Source organism: Capricornis sumatraensis, chromosome 10, assembly GCF_032405125.1.
Source record: "Capricornis sumatraensis isolate serow.1 chromosome 10, serow.2, whole genome shotgun sequence".
Classification (NCBI taxonomy): domain Eukaryota; kingdom Metazoa; phylum Chordata; class Mammalia; order Artiodactyla; family Bovidae; genus Capricornis; species Capricornis sumatraensis.
This window is the reverse complement of record NC_091078.1, coordinates 94,889,303-94,908,510: the sequence shown is the minus strand read 5'-3', so window position 1 is coordinate 94,908,510 and position 19,208 is coordinate 94,889,303. Positions and strand designations below refer to the sequence as shown.

The 19,208-nt window shown below is 39.8% G+C and overlaps 1 protein-coding gene across 1 annotated transcript in view; it reads right to left on the bottom strand.

Moving 5' to 3' along the window:
• DCAF1 (DDB1 and CUL4 associated factor 1) overlaps positions 1-19,208 on the bottom strand; it is a 73,302-nt gene that overhangs the window by 25,416 nt on the left and 28,678 nt on the right. Inside the window, exons 5-14 of the mRNA XM_068981996.1 lie at positions 17,466-17,603; positions 15,980-16,492; positions 15,589-15,690; positions 12,822-12,980; positions 11,453-11,632; positions 10,719-10,928; positions 9,751-9,920; positions 3,720-3,844; positions 1,472-2,735; positions 531-729 (exon numbers count right to left, since the gene is read on the bottom strand). Coding sequence (XP_068838097.1) covers positions 531-729; positions 1,472-2,735; positions 3,720-3,844; positions 9,751-9,920; positions 10,719-10,928; positions 11,453-11,632; positions 12,822-12,980; positions 15,589-15,690; positions 15,980-16,492; positions 17,466-17,603 — 3,060 coding nt within the window. The remainder of the gene's footprint in view (positions 1-530; positions 730-1,471; positions 2,736-3,719; positions 3,845-9,750; positions 9,921-10,718; positions 10,929-11,452; positions 11,633-12,821; positions 12,981-15,588; positions 15,691-15,979; positions 16,493-17,465; positions 17,604-19,208) is intronic.

Below are 19,208 nucleotides of genomic sequence, written 5' to 3'. Positions count from 1 at the left end.
GGGAGTCGAGGGCACAATGGAAGCATGTATGTGTAAGGCTGAGTCCCTCTGCTGTCCACCTGAAGCTATCACAACACTGCTTCTCAGCTATACTCCAATATAAAGAGTTAAAATAAACAGTACTACTAGACTGCCAGTGGGATCATACAATGCTTGTTATCCTAAAAAATCACAGTACTTACAGATTTCCTTCCAACACAAAAACTTTTGTGGTCATAGTTGATAGATAATCTCCGTTTCTAAATAAAGCACATTAAAAATCTACCCACCTATCTTTAGGTCTGGAAAACATAAGGGCCAGATAGTACATACTTTGGGTTTTGCAGGCCACATGGTCTATGCTGCATACAACAATACTCAACTCTGCCGCTGCAGCACAAAGCAGCCAGAACATACATAAACATCTGAGTATGGCTGTGTTCCAAACAAACTTTACACACAAACACAGGAAAGCGGTCAGCCCACACACCTGCAGTTCACCAACCTATCCTAGAAGCATGACTGAGCACAACCTAGGAAGGGAGCTTTACCCTGGAGGGCTCCAGGTGTGTGATGGCAGAGTTGTGACAGTTGTAGCTGGCCTCTTCCTGTCCACTGAACACGTTGTAGAGCTTCAGCTGCCCGGTGCAGGTGCCCAGCATCAGGAAGCGCTCTCGTGCAGAGAACGCACAGCAGGTGAGGCCACTCTCATCCTCGTTGGCTTCCCGGAACACTGAAATAGGACGGAACCTGAACAAACAGAAGAGAATCAGAGACAAACAACATGCAAAGACTCGGAAGAACAAAACTTTGTTAGAAGGACAGAAAGAAAAACAGCCTTTCTGTTTCAAGCGGGTTCTTCCAAATTATCAGTGACCGTCAGTGGTTCATCTTCATTCTACAAGAGAGAACTGGGCCTTCACTTAAAAATGTTAACAATAACAAAAATTCCCATGTGAAAAACCTGAGATCCCATGACTTGTATGTAAGATTTTTTGAAAAATATCTATTGGGCTGCGCTGGATCTTAGTTGTGGCATGTGACCTCTTAATTGCGGCATAGTTCCCTGACCAGGGATTGAACCCAGGCCCCCTGCATTGGCAGTGTGAACTCTTACCTACTGGACCACCAGGGAAGCCCCAGTGTAAAATTTTTAAGGAATCAGAAGAGGTAACAACTTGGACCAGCACAAGTACAAACTTGAGAGCCTTGTCAGGGACAGAGTGTTGCATGGGTTCTAGAAAACATACTAATATAACAAGAACAGAGTATCTTATATTGCCAGTAATTATACAAGGAACCTCTGGGTTCCCCTTGACAAAAGGGGGCATAGTCACACTGCTCAGGTATTCACACAAAATGATAATTCCTGGTATTTCAGGCCAACAAAAGGTTTTCTGGAGTTATTACTTCATGCTGATATTGCCCACATACTCTGATTTAAACAGAAAAATCATTCCAATTCCCAGGGAGTGAGGTAACCTCTCCTTACCTGCTAAAGATAAGGTGCCTATCAAAGCACCCGCCATCTACCCCTCCATACTTTGGAAATGATGCCCTGCGGTTTAGCCTTGAGGTAAAGTTTATTGGCGCTTGTCGCCTCTGTTTTGGCTCAGGACACTGGTGAGGAGTAAAGAGAGAGAAGGGTGGGCAGGTGGCAACTGGGTTCTTGCAGCGAGCATGCTGCTCTCTAAGATACTCTGTGATGATACTGTCCAGCGTAGGCGGGGAGGGAAGGTGTCTGTCCAGCTGCTTCTTTATGGCTGGGCTCTGGCTGTAGGCGCCATGGTCCGACTTCTGCCGCAACACTCGGATTTTCCTGCCATTGCAGGGTGATGGCCTCTCTCTGATAAAACTGATCCTACCAATCACAGGGGAGTTGCCTGCATGAGACGGACCAGGCAGAGCTAGTGACGGCTGGGGGACCCGCGGCTGAGGATGAGCAGCGGGGGCAGAAGGGGCAGAGGCACCCACAGCAGCATGGCTGCCCAGTCGAGTTGCAATGCCATTGGCGATGCGAGGGGTGCGGGGAAGAGAAACAGGAGAAGCAGCAGCAGTGACCGGGGTGAAGGCAGAAGAATGGGAGGCAGCAGTCATGGGCAGGTCGGCCTCTTTAGTCAGCACAGTGGCTGTCTCCCCAAGGCCTTTAGAAATGAGATGGTTTCGGATCAGGAGAAGCAGCTCTTTCTCAGGAAAGGAGATCCGTGACTGGGCAACAACGTCAGCTTTCTGCAGACGTGCCAGGGACACGTCGGTGCCGATGAGAAGAGGCTTTCCTGACACCCGTTCGATGAGCTCAGCGGCGTACTTGCAGAACTTGACGTGGTCACTGCGCTTGTCCTGCAGCACAGGCTCTTTCATCAGCTGCTGGATCTGGCAGCTGCTGAAAAGGGGCAGTTTGCTGATGATCTGCCGCACGGTGCTACTGCGAGACAGGCCCACCAGGGCCTTGCACGCTAGGGCCCGGATCTGGTCTGCATCCGTGATGGGCATCTTGACGGACAGTAAGGACAGAAGCACCTTGATGCCGTTGTTGGACTGCACCACGTTCCACATCTTGGCCAGAGTGTGCTCGCTGCTTTTGGGTGTCTGAGGCAGCTTCCTCCGAGGCGTTCCAGAGATAAACTTGCCAATACTAGAAATTCTGTTATCCGGGCCACACACACAATTGATGATAATCTGAAGTGCTGACTTCTGAATTTCAGCATCGTGAATAAAGAACTCACCCTCAGCCACTCCCAAAATAATGCTGATACCTACAGGGGGAAAATTTTTTTTATATTATTCCTCATAACACTAATAGCCAACTTCAATGGTTATTTCAGAGTCAAAATTTACAGTTCTATTCATTGTGTCCCAAAACCACTACAATACTGTGAAGTAATTAGCCTCCAGTTAAAATAAAGAATTACTTTTTTTTTTTAAGTGTAGCAGTTTTCTCTTCAGTTCAGTTACTCAGTCGAGTGGGACTCTTGTGACCCCATGGACTTATTCGTAAGGAATAGTTTGTATAAAATGCAGTCAGTTCTGCTACAATGTATCTTTATGACAGAATACCTCATATGCAGTTTTTAAATACGGGAATGATGTCAGTATTCTGTGGAAGTCACCAAGGTTCATGTACAAGCTTTCCTAGGTAAGGAAAGCAAAAACAGTGGGAATAAATAAAAACTTCCAGCAGGAAAGAAAAAGTCCTCAGCCTGGCTGCTACCGCAGCAGCAGAAAGCCTCTCTTCTACATAAGGAGAAACTTAAAAGCAAGTGGCTAAGCCTCAGGCTTTCTCCCCAGGGCAGTGCACTCTAGGGCCCACAGCCACTCACGTGACTTGCATGCTCGCCTTAGCAGCAGCCCTCATCGGCCCTCATCTTAATAAAGGGTTCGTTCATTTGCGCTGCTTTCCAGTTATTCATTTTGAGTTGCTTAAATTTTTTGCTATCTGCCCCAGCCCATTTTTCTTACAGATTCTATTTTTAGCTTTCCACTCTGCGGAGTGCAAGGTTTTCAGGAATGCACTTGTACTATTATAGCAAAAATGCCTGTGCCACCCAGAATAGGTTCACTCACTGACTCCCTTATTTGAAACTGATGGCGTGACTTAAAAGAACTTACAGGGTACCCCCTCTGTTGCTACTTTCTGTTCTAGTACTGCAAAATTAGGCCAGTTAAGTAACCACAACCAGAATGGCAGAGGAAAACAAATTAAAACCGCGCAGTGACAAAAATGGCAGGAGACAACCCACCTACAGTGGAGACGGTGGAGCCAGCCTCATCTAGCACGTCCACTGATTCTGCCAACTGGAGCTGAATTTTTGGCACAACAGTGAGAATAGCCAGGACATCCAAAGCAAAGCGCACAGTGTCATTCCTGGACAGAAAGAAGAATTAGTCAAAGGGAAACTCGGATACAGCCACAAGAAACGGTCTCTGTTAAAAGGGAGACTGACAGACACAGACAGTGGGTCAGAACTACTCACTACCTGAATGACTCTGTCCCTAGCCGTGGCATCGAGAGAGGGTCTGTAAGTCACCACAACATTAATTTCAAAAAACATGGGTATGGAGTTTTCATCTATCCAACTGCTAAGATTAAAAAACAAAGGATAATCTCCAATGCTGGTGAAGATGAGCAGAGACAAATGCTCTCAGACTTTTGGTAGGAGAAGAAAACAGGATACTCCTCTTAGAAAATGATTTGGAAATATGAAACAATATTCTTAAACTGTTTGTAACCTTTGGCCCAGGAATTTTACCTTTAGAATTCGTCCTAAGGAAATAATCAGAAGTACAAACAAGCACTTATGGATTAAGATGTCCATTTACCACATCACGTAAAATGGCAAAAGAATTAAGAAAACGTACACAGGAAACAGTTAAATTCTGGACTTTGCAGCTACTGACAATTATTTCAAAAAAACTCCTAAGGACAAATGAAAATGCTCAAAAGACAACAAAACCAAGATACAAAATTTTAAAGCCAACAATACCAAGCACTGGCAAGAAGGGAGAGAAAATGAAAACTCCCACAGACTGCTGTGGGAGAAGTCAACAGTATGAGCATTTTCCAAACAATCTGGCAACATCCACTAAAGATGAGATGCAGCCACATTACAACTCAAATTGTATATATCACATCCTCAAGAGAGACCTCAAAAAGAAGTTCATGGTACCACTCAATTGACAGGAAAAAAAAGAGAAAAAAGACACTAAATGCCCATCAGTAGGAGAATAAACCATAGTATAGAAATGTGCTTAGTCACTCAGTCATGTCTGACTCTTTGCAACCCCATGGAGTCCACCAGGCTCCTCTGTCCATGGAATTTTCCAGGCAAGAATACTGCAGCGGGTTTCTATTTCCTACTCCAGGGGATCTTCCCAACCCAGGGATTGAACCTGCCTCTCCTGGGTCTCTTGCATTGGCAGGCAGATTTTTTACCACTGCGCCACCTGGGAAACCCAATATGCAAATATAAGAATTCAAATACGTATCAACGTGTAAATCTCAAACACTTAAGAGTGACTGAATACCTGAAACTTACATTAAAAAAATAAGTAAGGGTGAAGAAAGCAAGCACAGGTAAGACTATACAATTTTAAAACATAAAAAGAATACCATATCATTGATTACAAACCCACACATATGCATAGCATAAAAAAAAAAGAATGGAAAGAACGCATACCAAATTCAAAAGACTGGTCACTCTGGGCTGGGGGGCAGAAAATGGAAAGGAACTGAGAAAGCAACATGCCAACCCTGAGTATGGAGTAGTTGTTATATTATTCTCTGTATCTTCATATAATTTGAGGTGTTTCATTTAAAAGATAAGTTTAATTAAACACTATAATCTTAATTATGTCTATTTACAGAATTATGGAAAAGAGATTAAAGAAATTAACAGAGGCTAAGAATAATTTCCACTTCTAAGGTTTTGTATATTCTAAGCAAGACCTTCTAGAACAAAATGATGTCCTTTTCATCATAAGGGACTGGAATGCGAAAGTAGGGAGTCAAGAGATACCTGTTTGGCATTGAAGGGACTTCAAAAAGAGGTTCATGGTATCACTCATTTGACAGGAAGAAGAAAAAAGACACTAACTGCCCATCAACAGGAGAATAAACTACAGTATAGATATGCTTGGCCTTGGAGCACAAAACGAAGCAGGGCAAAGGCCAACAGTTTTGCCAAGAGAACACACTGGTCATAACAAACACCCTCTTCCAACAACACAAGAGATGACTCTATACACGGACATCACCACATGGTCAATACCAAAATCAGACTGATTATATTCTTTGCAGCTGAAGATGAAAAAGCTCTATATAGTCAAAACAAGATGGGGAGCTGACTGTGCCTCAGATCACCAGCTCCTTAGTGCAAAATTCAGGCTCAAAATGAAGAAAGTAGGGAAAACCACTAGGCCATTCAGATATGACCTAAATCAAATCCCTTATGATTATACAGTAGAAGTGACAAATAGATTCAAGGGATTAGATCTGGTAGACAGAATGCCTGAAGAACTATGGATGAAAGTCCCTAATATTATAAAGGAGGTGGTGGCCAAAACCATCCCCAAGAAAAGGAAATGCAAGAAAGAAAAGAGGTTGTCTGAGGATGCCTTACAAATAGCTGAGAAAAGAAGAGAAAGGGAAAGATATACTCAACTGAATGCAGAGTTCCAGAGAATCGCAAGGAGAGATAAGAAAGCCTTTTTAAGTGAAAATGCAAAGAAATAGAGAAAAACAATAGAATGGAAGAGACTAGAGATCTCTTAAAGAACATCAGAGATACCAAGGGAACATTTCGTGCAAAGATGGGCACAATAAAGGACAGAAACAGCAAGGACTTAACAGAAGCAGTAGAGATTAAGGAGACGAAGAATATACAGATGAACTGTACAAAAAGTTATTAATGTCTTGGATAACCATGATGATGTGGTCACTCATCTAGAGGCAGACATCATGGAGCGCAAAGTCAACTGGGCCTTAGGAAGCATTACTACAAACAACACTAGCGGAAGTGATGGAATTCCAGCTGAGCTATTTCAAATCCTAAAAGATGATGCTGTGAAAGTGCTGCACTCAGTATGCCAGCAAATTTGGAAAACTCAGCAGTGGCCACAGGACTGGAAAAGGTCAGTTTTCATTCCAATCCCAAAGAAGGGCGATGCCAAAGAATGTTCAAACTACCATACACTTGCATTCATTTCACATGCTAGCAAGATTATGCTCAAAATCTTTCAAGCTAGGCTTCAGTAATATGTGACCTGAGAACTTCCATATGTACAAGCTAGACTGAGAAAGGCAGAACCACCAGAGATCAAACTGCCAACATCCACTGGATCATAGAAAAAGCAAGAGAATTCCAAAATAAAATCTATTTCTAATTCACTGACCACGCTAAAAGCCTTTGACTGTGTGGATCACAAGAAACGCTGGAAAATTCTTCAAGAGATGGGCATACTAGACCACCACACCTGCTTCCTGAGAAACCTGTATGCAGGTCAAGAAGCAATAGATAGAACCAGACATGGAACAACGAACTGGCTCAAAATTGGGAAAAGAGTATGTCAAGGCTGTATATTGTCACCCTGCTTATTTAACTTATATGCAGAGTACATCATGCAAAATGCCAGGCTGGAAGCACAAGCTAGAAACAAGATTGCCAGGAGAAATATCGACAACCTCAGATAGGCAGATGATGCCACTTTAATGGCAGAAAGTGAAAACTAACTAAAGAACCTGAAGAAAAGTAACTAAAAAGCTGGCTTAAAACTCAACATTCAAAAAACTAAGATCATGGTATCTGGTCCCACCACTTCATGGGAAATAGATAGGGAAACAGTGGCTGACTTTATTTCTTTGGGCTCCAAAACCACTGCAGATGGTGACTGCAGCCATGAAATTAAAAGACATTTTACTCCTTGGAAGGGAAGTTATGACCAACCTAGACAGCATATTAAAAAGCAGACATCACTTTATCAACAAAGGTCCATATAGTCAAAGCTATGGATTTTCCAGTAGTCATGTATGGTTATGAGAGTTGGACCATAGAGAAGGCTCAAAGCCAAAGAATTGATGCTTTCGAACTGTGATGTTGGAGAAGACTCTTGAAAGTCCCTTGGACAGCAAGATCAAACCAGTCAATCCTAAAGGAAATAAACTCTGAATATTCACTGGAAGGACTGATGCTGAAGCTGAAACTCCAATACTTTGGCCACCGTATGCGAAGAGCCGATTCACTGGGAAAGACTGAAGGCAAGAGAAGAAGGGGGTGACAGAGGAAAAGATGGTTGGATCGCATCACCAACTCAACGGACGTGAGTTTGAGCAAACTCAGGGAGACAGTGAAGGACAAGGAAGCCTGGCGGGCTACAGTCCATGGGGTCACAAAGAGTTGGACACAATTTGGCCACTGAACAAGAACAAAGAATAATTTTTATTTCTAAGGTTTTTGTATATTCTAAGCAAAAACAAGTATTTAATTCTATTTTTAAAAATAAGCTTCTAAAGGACATATTTATTTTTTCTTAAGTAACCCACATATGGATTTACCATTCAAAAAATGTATTTATAACCTTATTATTCTTTGAGTTTTCATCATCTTTAAAGAAATATTCTCCAAGTAAATATAATAACCTCCTTTAATATTCTAAAAACAGTGGTTCTGAAAGTGTGCTTGGGGACCCTAGGAGTCTCTAAGACCTTTTCGAAAGGTGCTGAGATTTAAAAAATATTTTCATAATAACACTAAGATGTTATTTTTTCCTTTCTCACTCTCCTCTCATGAGTGTATACAGAGCTTTCCAGAGTCTATGTCATGTGTGATATCACAAAAGGTTGAATACAGAAGCAGATATGAGATCATTTAAGCCAGATACTTGTGAAAATCAGCTGGCTTTATTTTGGAAACTTTTCATAAAAAATGCCAATAAGCAATGGCTTCAGATTATTTTTAAATAAGTTGGTAAATATATTTACACTTTCAGTTTTAATTTCTAATATGCTAAATATCAATAGATAAAAAACAAAAGCTCTAAGGGTCCTAATAGTTTTTAGTACAGTAAAGGAATCTTGAGACCAAAAAGCTTGAAGATGGCCACTACAAAAGTATTCCTCTAGATTTAACTATCCCAGGAATTAGAGTAAGAAACCACCTGTCTTTATGGCAGTGGGTGGATAAGGCAAGGAGGTCAAGAACCACAGCTTATAAACTTTGTTTCTTTGTACCCTCCAGACTCCTTATCCAAAACATAGCTTTCTTTTTGCATCAGCCTCAAATAGAACCTACCCAACTGCTTGATTCCATTAGCTGTTTTTCCCTGAGCCTTGTCCAGCTTTGTTCTAATGGTGAAAACCCTCAGTTCAGTTCAGTCGCTCAGTCGTGTCCGACTCTTTGCGCCCCCATGAATCACAGCACGCCAGGCCTCCCTGTTCATCACCATCTCCCGGAGTTCACTCAGACTAATGTCCATCGAGTCTGTGATGCCATCCAGCCATCTCATCCTCTGTCGTCCCCTTCTCCTCCTGCCCCCAATCCCTCCCAGCATCAGAGTCTTTTCCAGTGAGTCAACTCTTCGCATGAGGTGGCCAAAGTATTGGAGTTTCAGCTTTAGCATCATTCCTTCCAAAGAAATCCCAGGGCTGATCTCCTTCAGAATGGACTCGTTGGACCTCCTTGCAGTCCAAGGGACTCTCAAGAGTCTGCAACACCACAGTTCAAAAGCATCAATTCTTTGGCGCTCAGCCTTCTTCACAGTCCAACTCTCACATCCATACATGACCACAGGAAAAACCATAGCCTTGACTAGATGGACCTTAGTTGGCAAAGTAATGTCTCTGTTTTTGAATATACTATCTAGGTTGCTCATACCCTACCAAAAGCAAAAAATACAGCTGTATGTGAAGGTCAAATAAACATCATATATGGTTGCCAAGCAGTAAAGAGACATTTAAAGTCTAAGTACAAAGAATACTAGACTCCAGTCTCAGGACGACTTCAACACACCTCTGCAAGCTGTAGCCACATAGATTGCATAACCTCTCTAAGAGTACATGATCCTTATCTGTGGTGCAGTATATATAATCATCAAGACCAAGCACTCTGTACATTTAAAGATATTTATCATGCTTAATTATCACGCTTAATCTAGTTTCTCAGATTCAAGTCCAAAATTTTAATTCAATTCAACAAATATTTGTTAAGCATACACCATGTGAAAACCAACATTAACATTAGCAAAGAGCCGATCTTTGAAACCTCTCTCTGGTCCCACCTTGCATAATAGGTCTTCCAATTGCAAGCAATAGAAATAAGCTGCAACAAGAGCTGGACACAAGACAGCTTGAGGAAGACTTCAGCTGGCTCCCAATACAGCTGCGCTGGGCCATATTCTATCAGAAACTCCATCATTTCCACAATCTGTTCATGAGTATACGAACATGCCTAAAAGGATAGAGATATGTTATTAAAGAGCTCTATCAATCTGCCTGCTGTTTTCTCCAGCACAGCTCAATGCTCACAAGATTTTAATAATAAAGCTAAGTAATGTCTTGACACACACTTCTTGAGTCCACAGCCCACATGTGAAATAATGATGCTCCATCTTTTATTTGTAACTAGACTGCCAAAAAAGGAAACAAAATGTTCAAATTATTGGTGCATGTATTTCATACCTTAAGAAGAAAAAGAAGCATCACATAAAATAACTGATTTCTTTTCAATATGTGACTTTTAAAACATGCAGATACTCATCTTTGTACTAAAACATACTAATTTCAAAAATGATCGTGAAGTAAATTATAGATGCACCAGGTTTCAGAAGAAAATTCCACACAGAAGCAGCTAGAATATCTATCTAGTACTTTTCATAGAAAAAAGTCCTTTCACACACATCTCAGTTTATCTTTTAAGTATCCCAGCGAAGTAGCAAACTTACAACAGGAAGCAAAGTAAGTTCTCAGTACATCCATTTTCTTTTTTTTTCCTTTGGAGCATGCAGCTAGGATCTCAGTTTCCTGACGGGTGATTGAACCTGGGCCACTGAAGTTGAGTCATATAACCACTTTACAGCTAGAGAAGTCCCTACACCCCTACATCCATTTCATTCTGCCTCCTCACAGTGCAAGTAAAATCCATTAATGTATATCCCACCTGGACTCCACTGATACGAACGTGCATTTCAGGCCCGAGATGCTACAGACAGTACTAACAATGTTTCTCTTCTAGACAAGGTTTTCTCACCTTGTATGGAGGTTGAGGATGGACAAGAATGCCACCTTCAGTCCTCTGAAGAGACTGCTTCACTTGTTCCAATTTAATGGCCAGGTGAGCTTCAAAGTACTTGCGCAAGGCCATGCAGGTATGTTTACCAGTTTGCCGGCTAGCGAATATTTCATCATCACTCAGAAGTGCACCCTGATCTTCCAAATTTAGAATCTCCAAAGTACTGATCTATTAAGAAAGGAGCAAAAGAAGGGGGCAAAAGATAAGAAAGAACAAAGAGGAAAAGTAAAAGGAGAAAAAAGTAGAAAGATTTCAGTAGATTCTTATGCTCAAGAAGATTGATAAACATCAAAGTACATCTGTCTATACATCATGTTACGAGCAGACATATGAAAACACTAAACCTATACTCGAAAATGACATAGCTTTCCATCATGTTGAAAGACACAGAGGCACAAAACTGCTTTTAGAACAAGCAGTTCTCCCTGTAAGATTACTATCTTCAAAGCAAGTCTGGCTTCCCTGGTGGCTCAGAGGTTAAAGCATCTGCCTGTAATGCGGGACAATGGCATAGTCCTCTGACCACTTAAGAGGAAGAAAAAGTTGTGAATGTAGGAGGAAAAAAGACTTTATCCACAAAAATGACAAAAACCCCCTCCAGTCAGAAGCTTCCTCTCTTCAGTGCTGCTGAAGGGCAGCCCCATCAAGCAGGACCCCACTCCTCACAAAGAGAAGCCACCGAAAAACCTCACCAAGTTCACCAGACGGCGAAGACCATCATAGCGGTCAAAGAGTTCCAGCACAGCCCGGAAGGAGAAGCAGATTGAGAAAAACATGGTAGCGTGGCAGCAGCCTGAGGCGTGCGAACATTCCATCAGCCACAGGGTGTAGTTCACCACGTCAGACAGAACGTTGTGGGGATGCATGCAAACCTGCAAAGGGTAAAAAAATAAAACAGTTTTTTAAAATGTGGGGGAAAGGAACTTTCAGAAGGTATAAAAAATTCACCAGTGTACGTAGGTATCTGCAAAATACAATAATCATTCCTGAGTAAGTCATCCTGATTTAAAGCTGTCAATAAAATTTTATGACAATCTATTCCAAGGCTGAAAACAATCTAAATTTAGAGACATATTTAAATTCCACCTAAGCTTTCGGAGTGTCAAACTTTGCAAATATTTTTATCCTTTAATGCTCACAACACTCTGTTACACAGGTATTAGTATCACCACTTAATCAATGAAGTAGCTCAGAGATGTAAGGGACTTTCCCAGGCTGATAAAAAGCTGATAAAAGTAACTGAGCCCTCTGATACTGAAGTCTACAAGTTCAGTATCCATTCACTCACTGATTTGTTCATACACATGGCGCTGACTCCTATCAGACAATGAATTCTGAAGCATTACCTAGGTTTGTTTGGCACTTTTAAAAATCTTACCCACAATTAATTCTGTACAAATACACACAGATTAGGTTACTACTCTCAAAAGATTACATATCTTTGAAGAAAGCTAGATCTTAACAAGTAAAAAAATTAAAATCAGAAGATTACTCCATTAATAAATTTGCACAGAAAAATAAAGACACCACCCAAGAGGAATTTACCAACTTCACTCTACCAGAAAAGCTACAATTGCATAAAATATAGAAGAATGCCCAGATATAGAAACAACAAGGGTTGCTGTGGTGTCTAGGGACCCATTTCTTTTCTAATGTAGAACCCACTTACATTAAAAAAAAAAACAAAAAAACACACACGAAATAAAAAATCTTAACTGGAAAAACAGAAAAACCAGAGGGGTACGGTACCTCTAGAGCCCTAGGAACAACTGGAATGATTTTACTCTCTACCACAAACTATCCTGTTAACATACACAAAGCATCATCTGTTGTTTTTATAACTGACTGACTCGAAAATGCAAAATGTAACTCTACTGAGGGACACCTGAGAAGAGCCTGAAAACAGAATGCTCAGTAAAGATCAGACATTCATGTTACTTGCTCCTTTCATTAAAGCCTGATCCAACTGTTTAGTTTTCTTACCCAAAAGCTTTTCTGTAAATGCATGAGAGTAGTCCCCACCCTACACCATTCCCATACAGCTGAACGGACTGGACTTACTCTTTCCATGGCATCCTGGTTGTAGGACAGGTAATACAAGCACATGGATACGCCAGTTGCAGCCATAGAAGGACGAGGAATTTCCAGCAATTTCTGTACTCCACCGTGCGCAACAAATTCCGTGGCAAACTTATTGTGGAGCAGGAGAGACGCTAGGTGCTACACAAAGAGGATACATATTACCATGGAACAATCTAGTACAAATATCTCTTCACAGAATATTAAGTTGCTAAATACAACAGAAGCAGACAACCACCCCCTCAAAACATAAGTAAAACCAATACTGCTTCAGGGAAACAAAAAAAATAAGCAAACAAAAACTGTAGAATTCCGTTAACATTCCCTTCTAATACCAAAGGTTTTCATGACGGTGAAAAGCAAGAAATGAAGAATACTACTGTATATTATGACACACTCCTATAATCGTTTTACTATTACATATCTTCCCTAATGGATTTCTGTCACCCTTTCCATTTTAATCCTTTTAAACATAATCAGCTCTATGTTTTAGCTTTGGCCCAGTCACTGATTCACCCAAAACTCTGCTTTCTTTTAAACTGATACTTGCTTATATCCTCAAAAACAATCTTCAAAAAACTAGTACATTTCTGGTACTAATCAGAATGCACTTTAAATAGAATTTATTAATAATACATTTCATTAAGTCTGTATTAGGCAAGTTTTTGTTGTCTTTTAAGTTTTGTTACCTTGCTATCCGATTCTTACTAGCCTCTCTGTGTGGACCTGAACTTCTGGGCAATTTAAAGGCAGGCAGTGCAATGCAAGCAGCAGGCTGCTCAATGACTTTGAATCCAGGCCAACATGGATGCAGCCTCATGAGAACTAGAGCTCCCCCTCCTGTTTCTCACACCAAAGTGTCTTCTGGGTCATGAGACAAGGCAGCAGGTACAGACAAAATGATACAGATTTGTAACTGATACTTGTACAAATTTCACCAAGGTCAACAGGTGTGTACCCTCTTCAGACATTCTCTCAATACACAGACTCGGACTAATCCTTATATATAATTCAAATCCCTTCCCTGTTTACTTTTCTTGTCTGATACACAAACCTCTACCACCAAGCCTTTCCCTAAGAAACAGCTAAACCATGTGTGGTTCCCTCCCCAATACTCAGGCCATTGCATGTGCTTTTTTCTCAAAACCAGCACCGTAAAGTGGCAGTTCCACTGCCAGAATCAGCAGCAGGGAAAACAGAGAACAAACGGGCTCAGTCTTTACCAGGAACCTTAATTCTAGTCAGCCCATACCTGGCTCACCTCACTCTTGTGGGCAAAGACTCTATTTTCACTCCTTATACTGTACCTCCACATAAGGTCTAGTTCTTAATTTACTATTTTAACCCATTTTGTTTCTACTAACTTCAACACTTACCCCTTCTCCTGCACAACTGAGTCTTCCTTTTGAACAAAACCGTACATAACTTTCTACACTTTTTATTTCCCCATAAGAAAGATCTCTTATCTGGTTTTACCCTGTTCATCCTTACTCCATTTTCTCTAACCCCTTACATGATTCTGCATAGAAACAGGTGAATAATGACACCCATTATAGGTTCTCATACAAAGACCTACAGAAATAGCAACTAGCCAAAGCCCTTCTTCCACTATTTCCTTTTCAAGACAGGACGCTGCATCTGAAAGCAATACCTTGGGCCACTGGAGACAACTCTGACCTTCAGCTTCATCCCACTGTTCAAAGTAAAATCATGAGTTTGCACACTTTATACACACATACACACACACACTGCATTCCACATACAGGGATACATGTCACTTCAATTTATGTCTGACCTCCTCCAAACTTAAAATTTCTGGGGTCTGCAAGTCAAATTTCATCATTTCTATTTAATTCCAATACACTTTGGAACTGTGCTGGCCAACACAGTAGTCATTGGCTACATGTGGCTAATTTCATTAAAATTAAGTTAAAAACTCAGGGGCTCAGTAGCACTAGCTACATTTTACATGCTAATTTGTGGCAAGTAGCAGCTGTACTGAAAATCACAAAGAACATTTCCGTCATCATGGAAAGTTCTATTGGACAGTGTAGCTCTGGAGTATCTATCAGGAATGAAATTATATCTTTAAAGAACAAGAACATCATCTCTTTTTCAGAGGTTTTGTCTAGAAGCTACTATTTCTCAAAGAGAACAGACCATTCCTTCCTTTGTGCCCCAATACTTCTGTCACAACATCTATAATATTCAAAATAAATCATAGGCTTACATGCCTGGCTCTCTCAGCCACATGATAAACAGCAGACTTAACTTATCTGTCTAATACTATAAACATCACAGAACAATACTGTGTCCATTAGTTACCCATTAGGTAGAACTGTAATAGCCACAATGTTATTCATTCAACTTAACCTCTCTCCCTTCAGATTACCTTAATTATCATGAAGAGGTATGGATTTAGTGGGCTAGACATACCTGCCTGCCTATATTTAGCCCTTTTGCAACCTAGAAATTTCTTTACTTTCACTGAATTTGGGTATGTCTTTATTTCTTTATTCATTTTCTGATTTATACTCTAGATAACCTAACGTCATACAATATGTATACAGTTAGTAACTTGGTAAGCCTCAACTCTCCTATTTACACAAGAAATTTTCATTTGTTGCTACTGACACATCTGGTAATAGAAACATTCTAAACAATAAAATCCAGAGATGTTATATACCAAAACACATAGACAATCCACATTAATTAAATGCTCAGGAACTAATATTTTAAAGAACTTTACCTTGAGTGCCTCAAATGTAAGCAGGACATCATTAGTTTGTTTTAAGTCAATGTAGAACATCATCAACTCCCGTGACCCAAGCTGCATGAATATGGGGAGTAACTGAAATGAACACCAAAAACATGTCTTAACATTTGGATTTATTTTCACGTATTTCCTGACAGAAGACTAAAGAAACCCTTCCTCCCTCCTTTATAAAGATAAGCATATAAGCACATTTTGTTCAAAAAGACCTTATCAGGAGTGACTTCCATAAGACTTTACCAGTTTGACGCAGACTTTTCTGTATTAGAATGAAAACACATCAATGTATAATATGCCACCACAAAATACCCCAGAAATAAACACAGTAGTCTTAAAGAGTGAACACTACTTTTCCCAGTAAGCTTACCTCCTGATATTCTCCTAAAGGGGTCAAATACTGGAGAATAAGTCGCTGCTCAATAGCAGGAGTCATAGGATAAAGGGTATAATTGGTGCCAATCACCCAGGGGGACATTTCTGACCAGCTACTATTGGACAATTCAACAAACATGCGGTCTGGATCGGATGATGAAAAACCCAACTTTTGCTTGGCTTTCCTGAAGCTCTCTCTGTCAGCCTGTTTTGTTGACTTGTTTTTCCTCAATGCCCCTTCTTCAAGTTTGGTTGCTGAGTTCACTCTGCTGCTGGTCTTGTGGCCTGACTCAAGATGAAAGGAGATCTCCATGTCTCCAGAAGCTTCCTCTTGTTCACCATCCACTACATCCACAGCCATGTCGCCATAGTCCATATCCACAGCTTCTTCATCCAGAGGCAAAAGGGGTTCAGAGGAGAGCTTTCGTGGGCTAGGACGCTTGCTTTCTTGCCTTGAATTTACCTCCTGAAGCTGTAGCTCCCTCAATCTTCGAAGCACTATTGCCACCTATCAACAGATATTGGAATAAAACAGATTTATCTCTTCTGTATCTTAAGAGTCAAGTAATTCTTACTTCCATTTAAGGATACTCAGGCAGTTATCTCAATGACTGGTAAGAGTACAGATCTGACAAGTGTGTTGACTTGATTCCTACAGCTTGATGAAATAAATAATGGCTAAAAGTCTCATTCCCCATAAAATTTCCAAGAATCTAAACCAGAAGATTTGCAGATAAAACCTAATTCACAGCACATCTGTCTGGATCATGCTGGACAGGACCATCACATTTGAAGGGGCCAGACACTAGGTGTATTCACAATTTTTTACAAGTGTCTTTGAAAATCAAACATGAAGGTTTTACAAACTTTTATCTGTATTCTGTTAAATACTGTCATCCACATTACACATAATTACATAAGCTATTTTTCAAGTTCACCATTTATGTTTTCCTTTAGGTACTCATTTTTTGGTCTGATCCAAAACTTTAGTATTATGCTTAGTTTAAAAAAAAAAAAAGAGTGATCAGGCCTGCAACTTACTTCAAACTGCATTTAAAAATAACAATGATGACTAGACGAGAAGAGGGGTGAATGGATGGATGAGTATGTCATAAATAAAAATACAGTAAATGTTCACAATCAATGTAAGTGGTCTATATACAGGTGTTTGCTGTAAAATTGTATTTTGCTATATGTTTGAAATTTTTCATAATCCAAATGTGGGAAAGGAAGAGGAAATGGTACTGTTTATCTGGTACAAACTATCATGATCTTTGACAAAATGAAAAACTGCTATATTCAAGTTAAAAAAAAGGTACAGTCAAAACTCTTACATAAGGTAAGAATTGAAATATTGATATTATAGCTATACTTTAGTACAATGAATAAGAATAAGATCTACTGACTCAACTTCAGGTAGCAAGAAAGAATGAGTAAATAAACTATCTTACATGAAAAAGTCACTCTGACACGGCCCTTACCAGCTGTGAGTTCTCATCCCTGTAGTTGGCAGCGATGTCTTGATTCTCCATAGCACCTCCTAACAGACCAGTAGAGTATGTCCTCAGTGGCTGATCAGCCTCTCGGGCCCATTTGAAAAGGTTCTCAACAATTCCTTCCTTTAGTAAAGGAAATGAAAGAGTACAAATCAGGTGGGTCAAGATTTCATAATTCAAGATATAAGCAATGACTTCAGTTGATAAAAAAAAGTTTTTAATAAAATATTTCAATATTGTTCATAAGATTACAATATCTAAGCAAACTAAACGTACTATAGTAGGTGGTTTAAAATAACTGTGCATCTGTGAAACAGTCCTATTTATCCACGAAAACTCAAGCTAAAGATCAACTATCACATAATGCAGCTATTAAGTCCCAAAAGGTTCCATAACCAAGCAGGGGGTGCTAAAAGTTCTACATGCCTCTTTAAAGTTCACGATGCACAATTAACATTAGCAATGTCTAAGGAGTCCTCCATCAAACAAGTGTTTAACTCCACATATCCCACTCTTAGTGTTTATTATGAAATAAAATACATAAACATGTATAGTCCAAAGAAAATGAAAATCACCTCTGTGATTTACCCATGAGTTTAAGAAACAGAAACCTCCCACGTGCCCCTCCCTACCATCTACCTCCTTCCTCTCCAAAGGGTATCTACCTTCCTAAATTTTAATAATTTTCTTGTAGAGCTTTTGTTAAATGTTACAGGCTTTGAACTGTATAAATTGTGTGTGTCATACGTATTTTTCTGCAACTTGTTTCTTTTACTCAACTTCCTGTTTTTTACATTCATCTATATTGTTATGTGTAATTGTCACAAACAGTACCCAACATAAGACAGGCTTTACATACAATTTACTTTATCCTTGTATCAGCTTTGTATGATGGACAAAGTACTATATTTACAGAAGAGAACACTGTCACAATGAGGTTAAGTAACTTACCAAAACTCACAAAACTAGTAAGTAGCAGAGCTGGGGTCTTATTCCAGGCAGCGTACCTCCAAATGCTCTGCACCGCCATGTTCTGCTGCTATTTTGTTCGCTTAACTTTTACCTTTCTTTGTGTGCAAATATGTCCCTAGAGTAGACACCTAGGAACAGAACTACTAAGTCACAGGTATGTATGTTCAACTTTACTAGAGGCAGCCAAACTTTTTCAAAGTAATCCCAACAATTCACATTTCCAACATTGAATAGTCCATTTTTAAATACATCTTTACTAAAAGTTGACCACCATCAGACTTTTTATTTTTTTGTAATACAGTGGATATGAAAATTTAATGATTCATTTAACTTGAATTTTCTCATTTACCAATGAGGTTTAGCATTTTTTTCATGCCTTGTGATCATTCATACTTCCATCTTCTGTGAAATACTCACGTCTTTTACCAGTGTTTCATGATAAGCACAAATTCTTAATTTTATGTAATCATATATAATAATATTTTATTTTAAACTTTGTGCACTTTATATCTTAAATTCTTCCCTAAGGTCATGGTGTCATTCTCCTATATATTTCTAAATTTTAAACTTTCTTCAAAAAAGTTATTAACACTGAACAATACACTTTGAGAAATTTTGTTTTAAAATACTTACTGATGTGAAAACAAACATATCATCTACTTTAAGTGTCTTTCATTCTTCTTTCTGAACAGCATAAAAAACTTTAAATACTAACTCTAACCTATTCCCTTCCATCTACATGTTACCCCGAATATG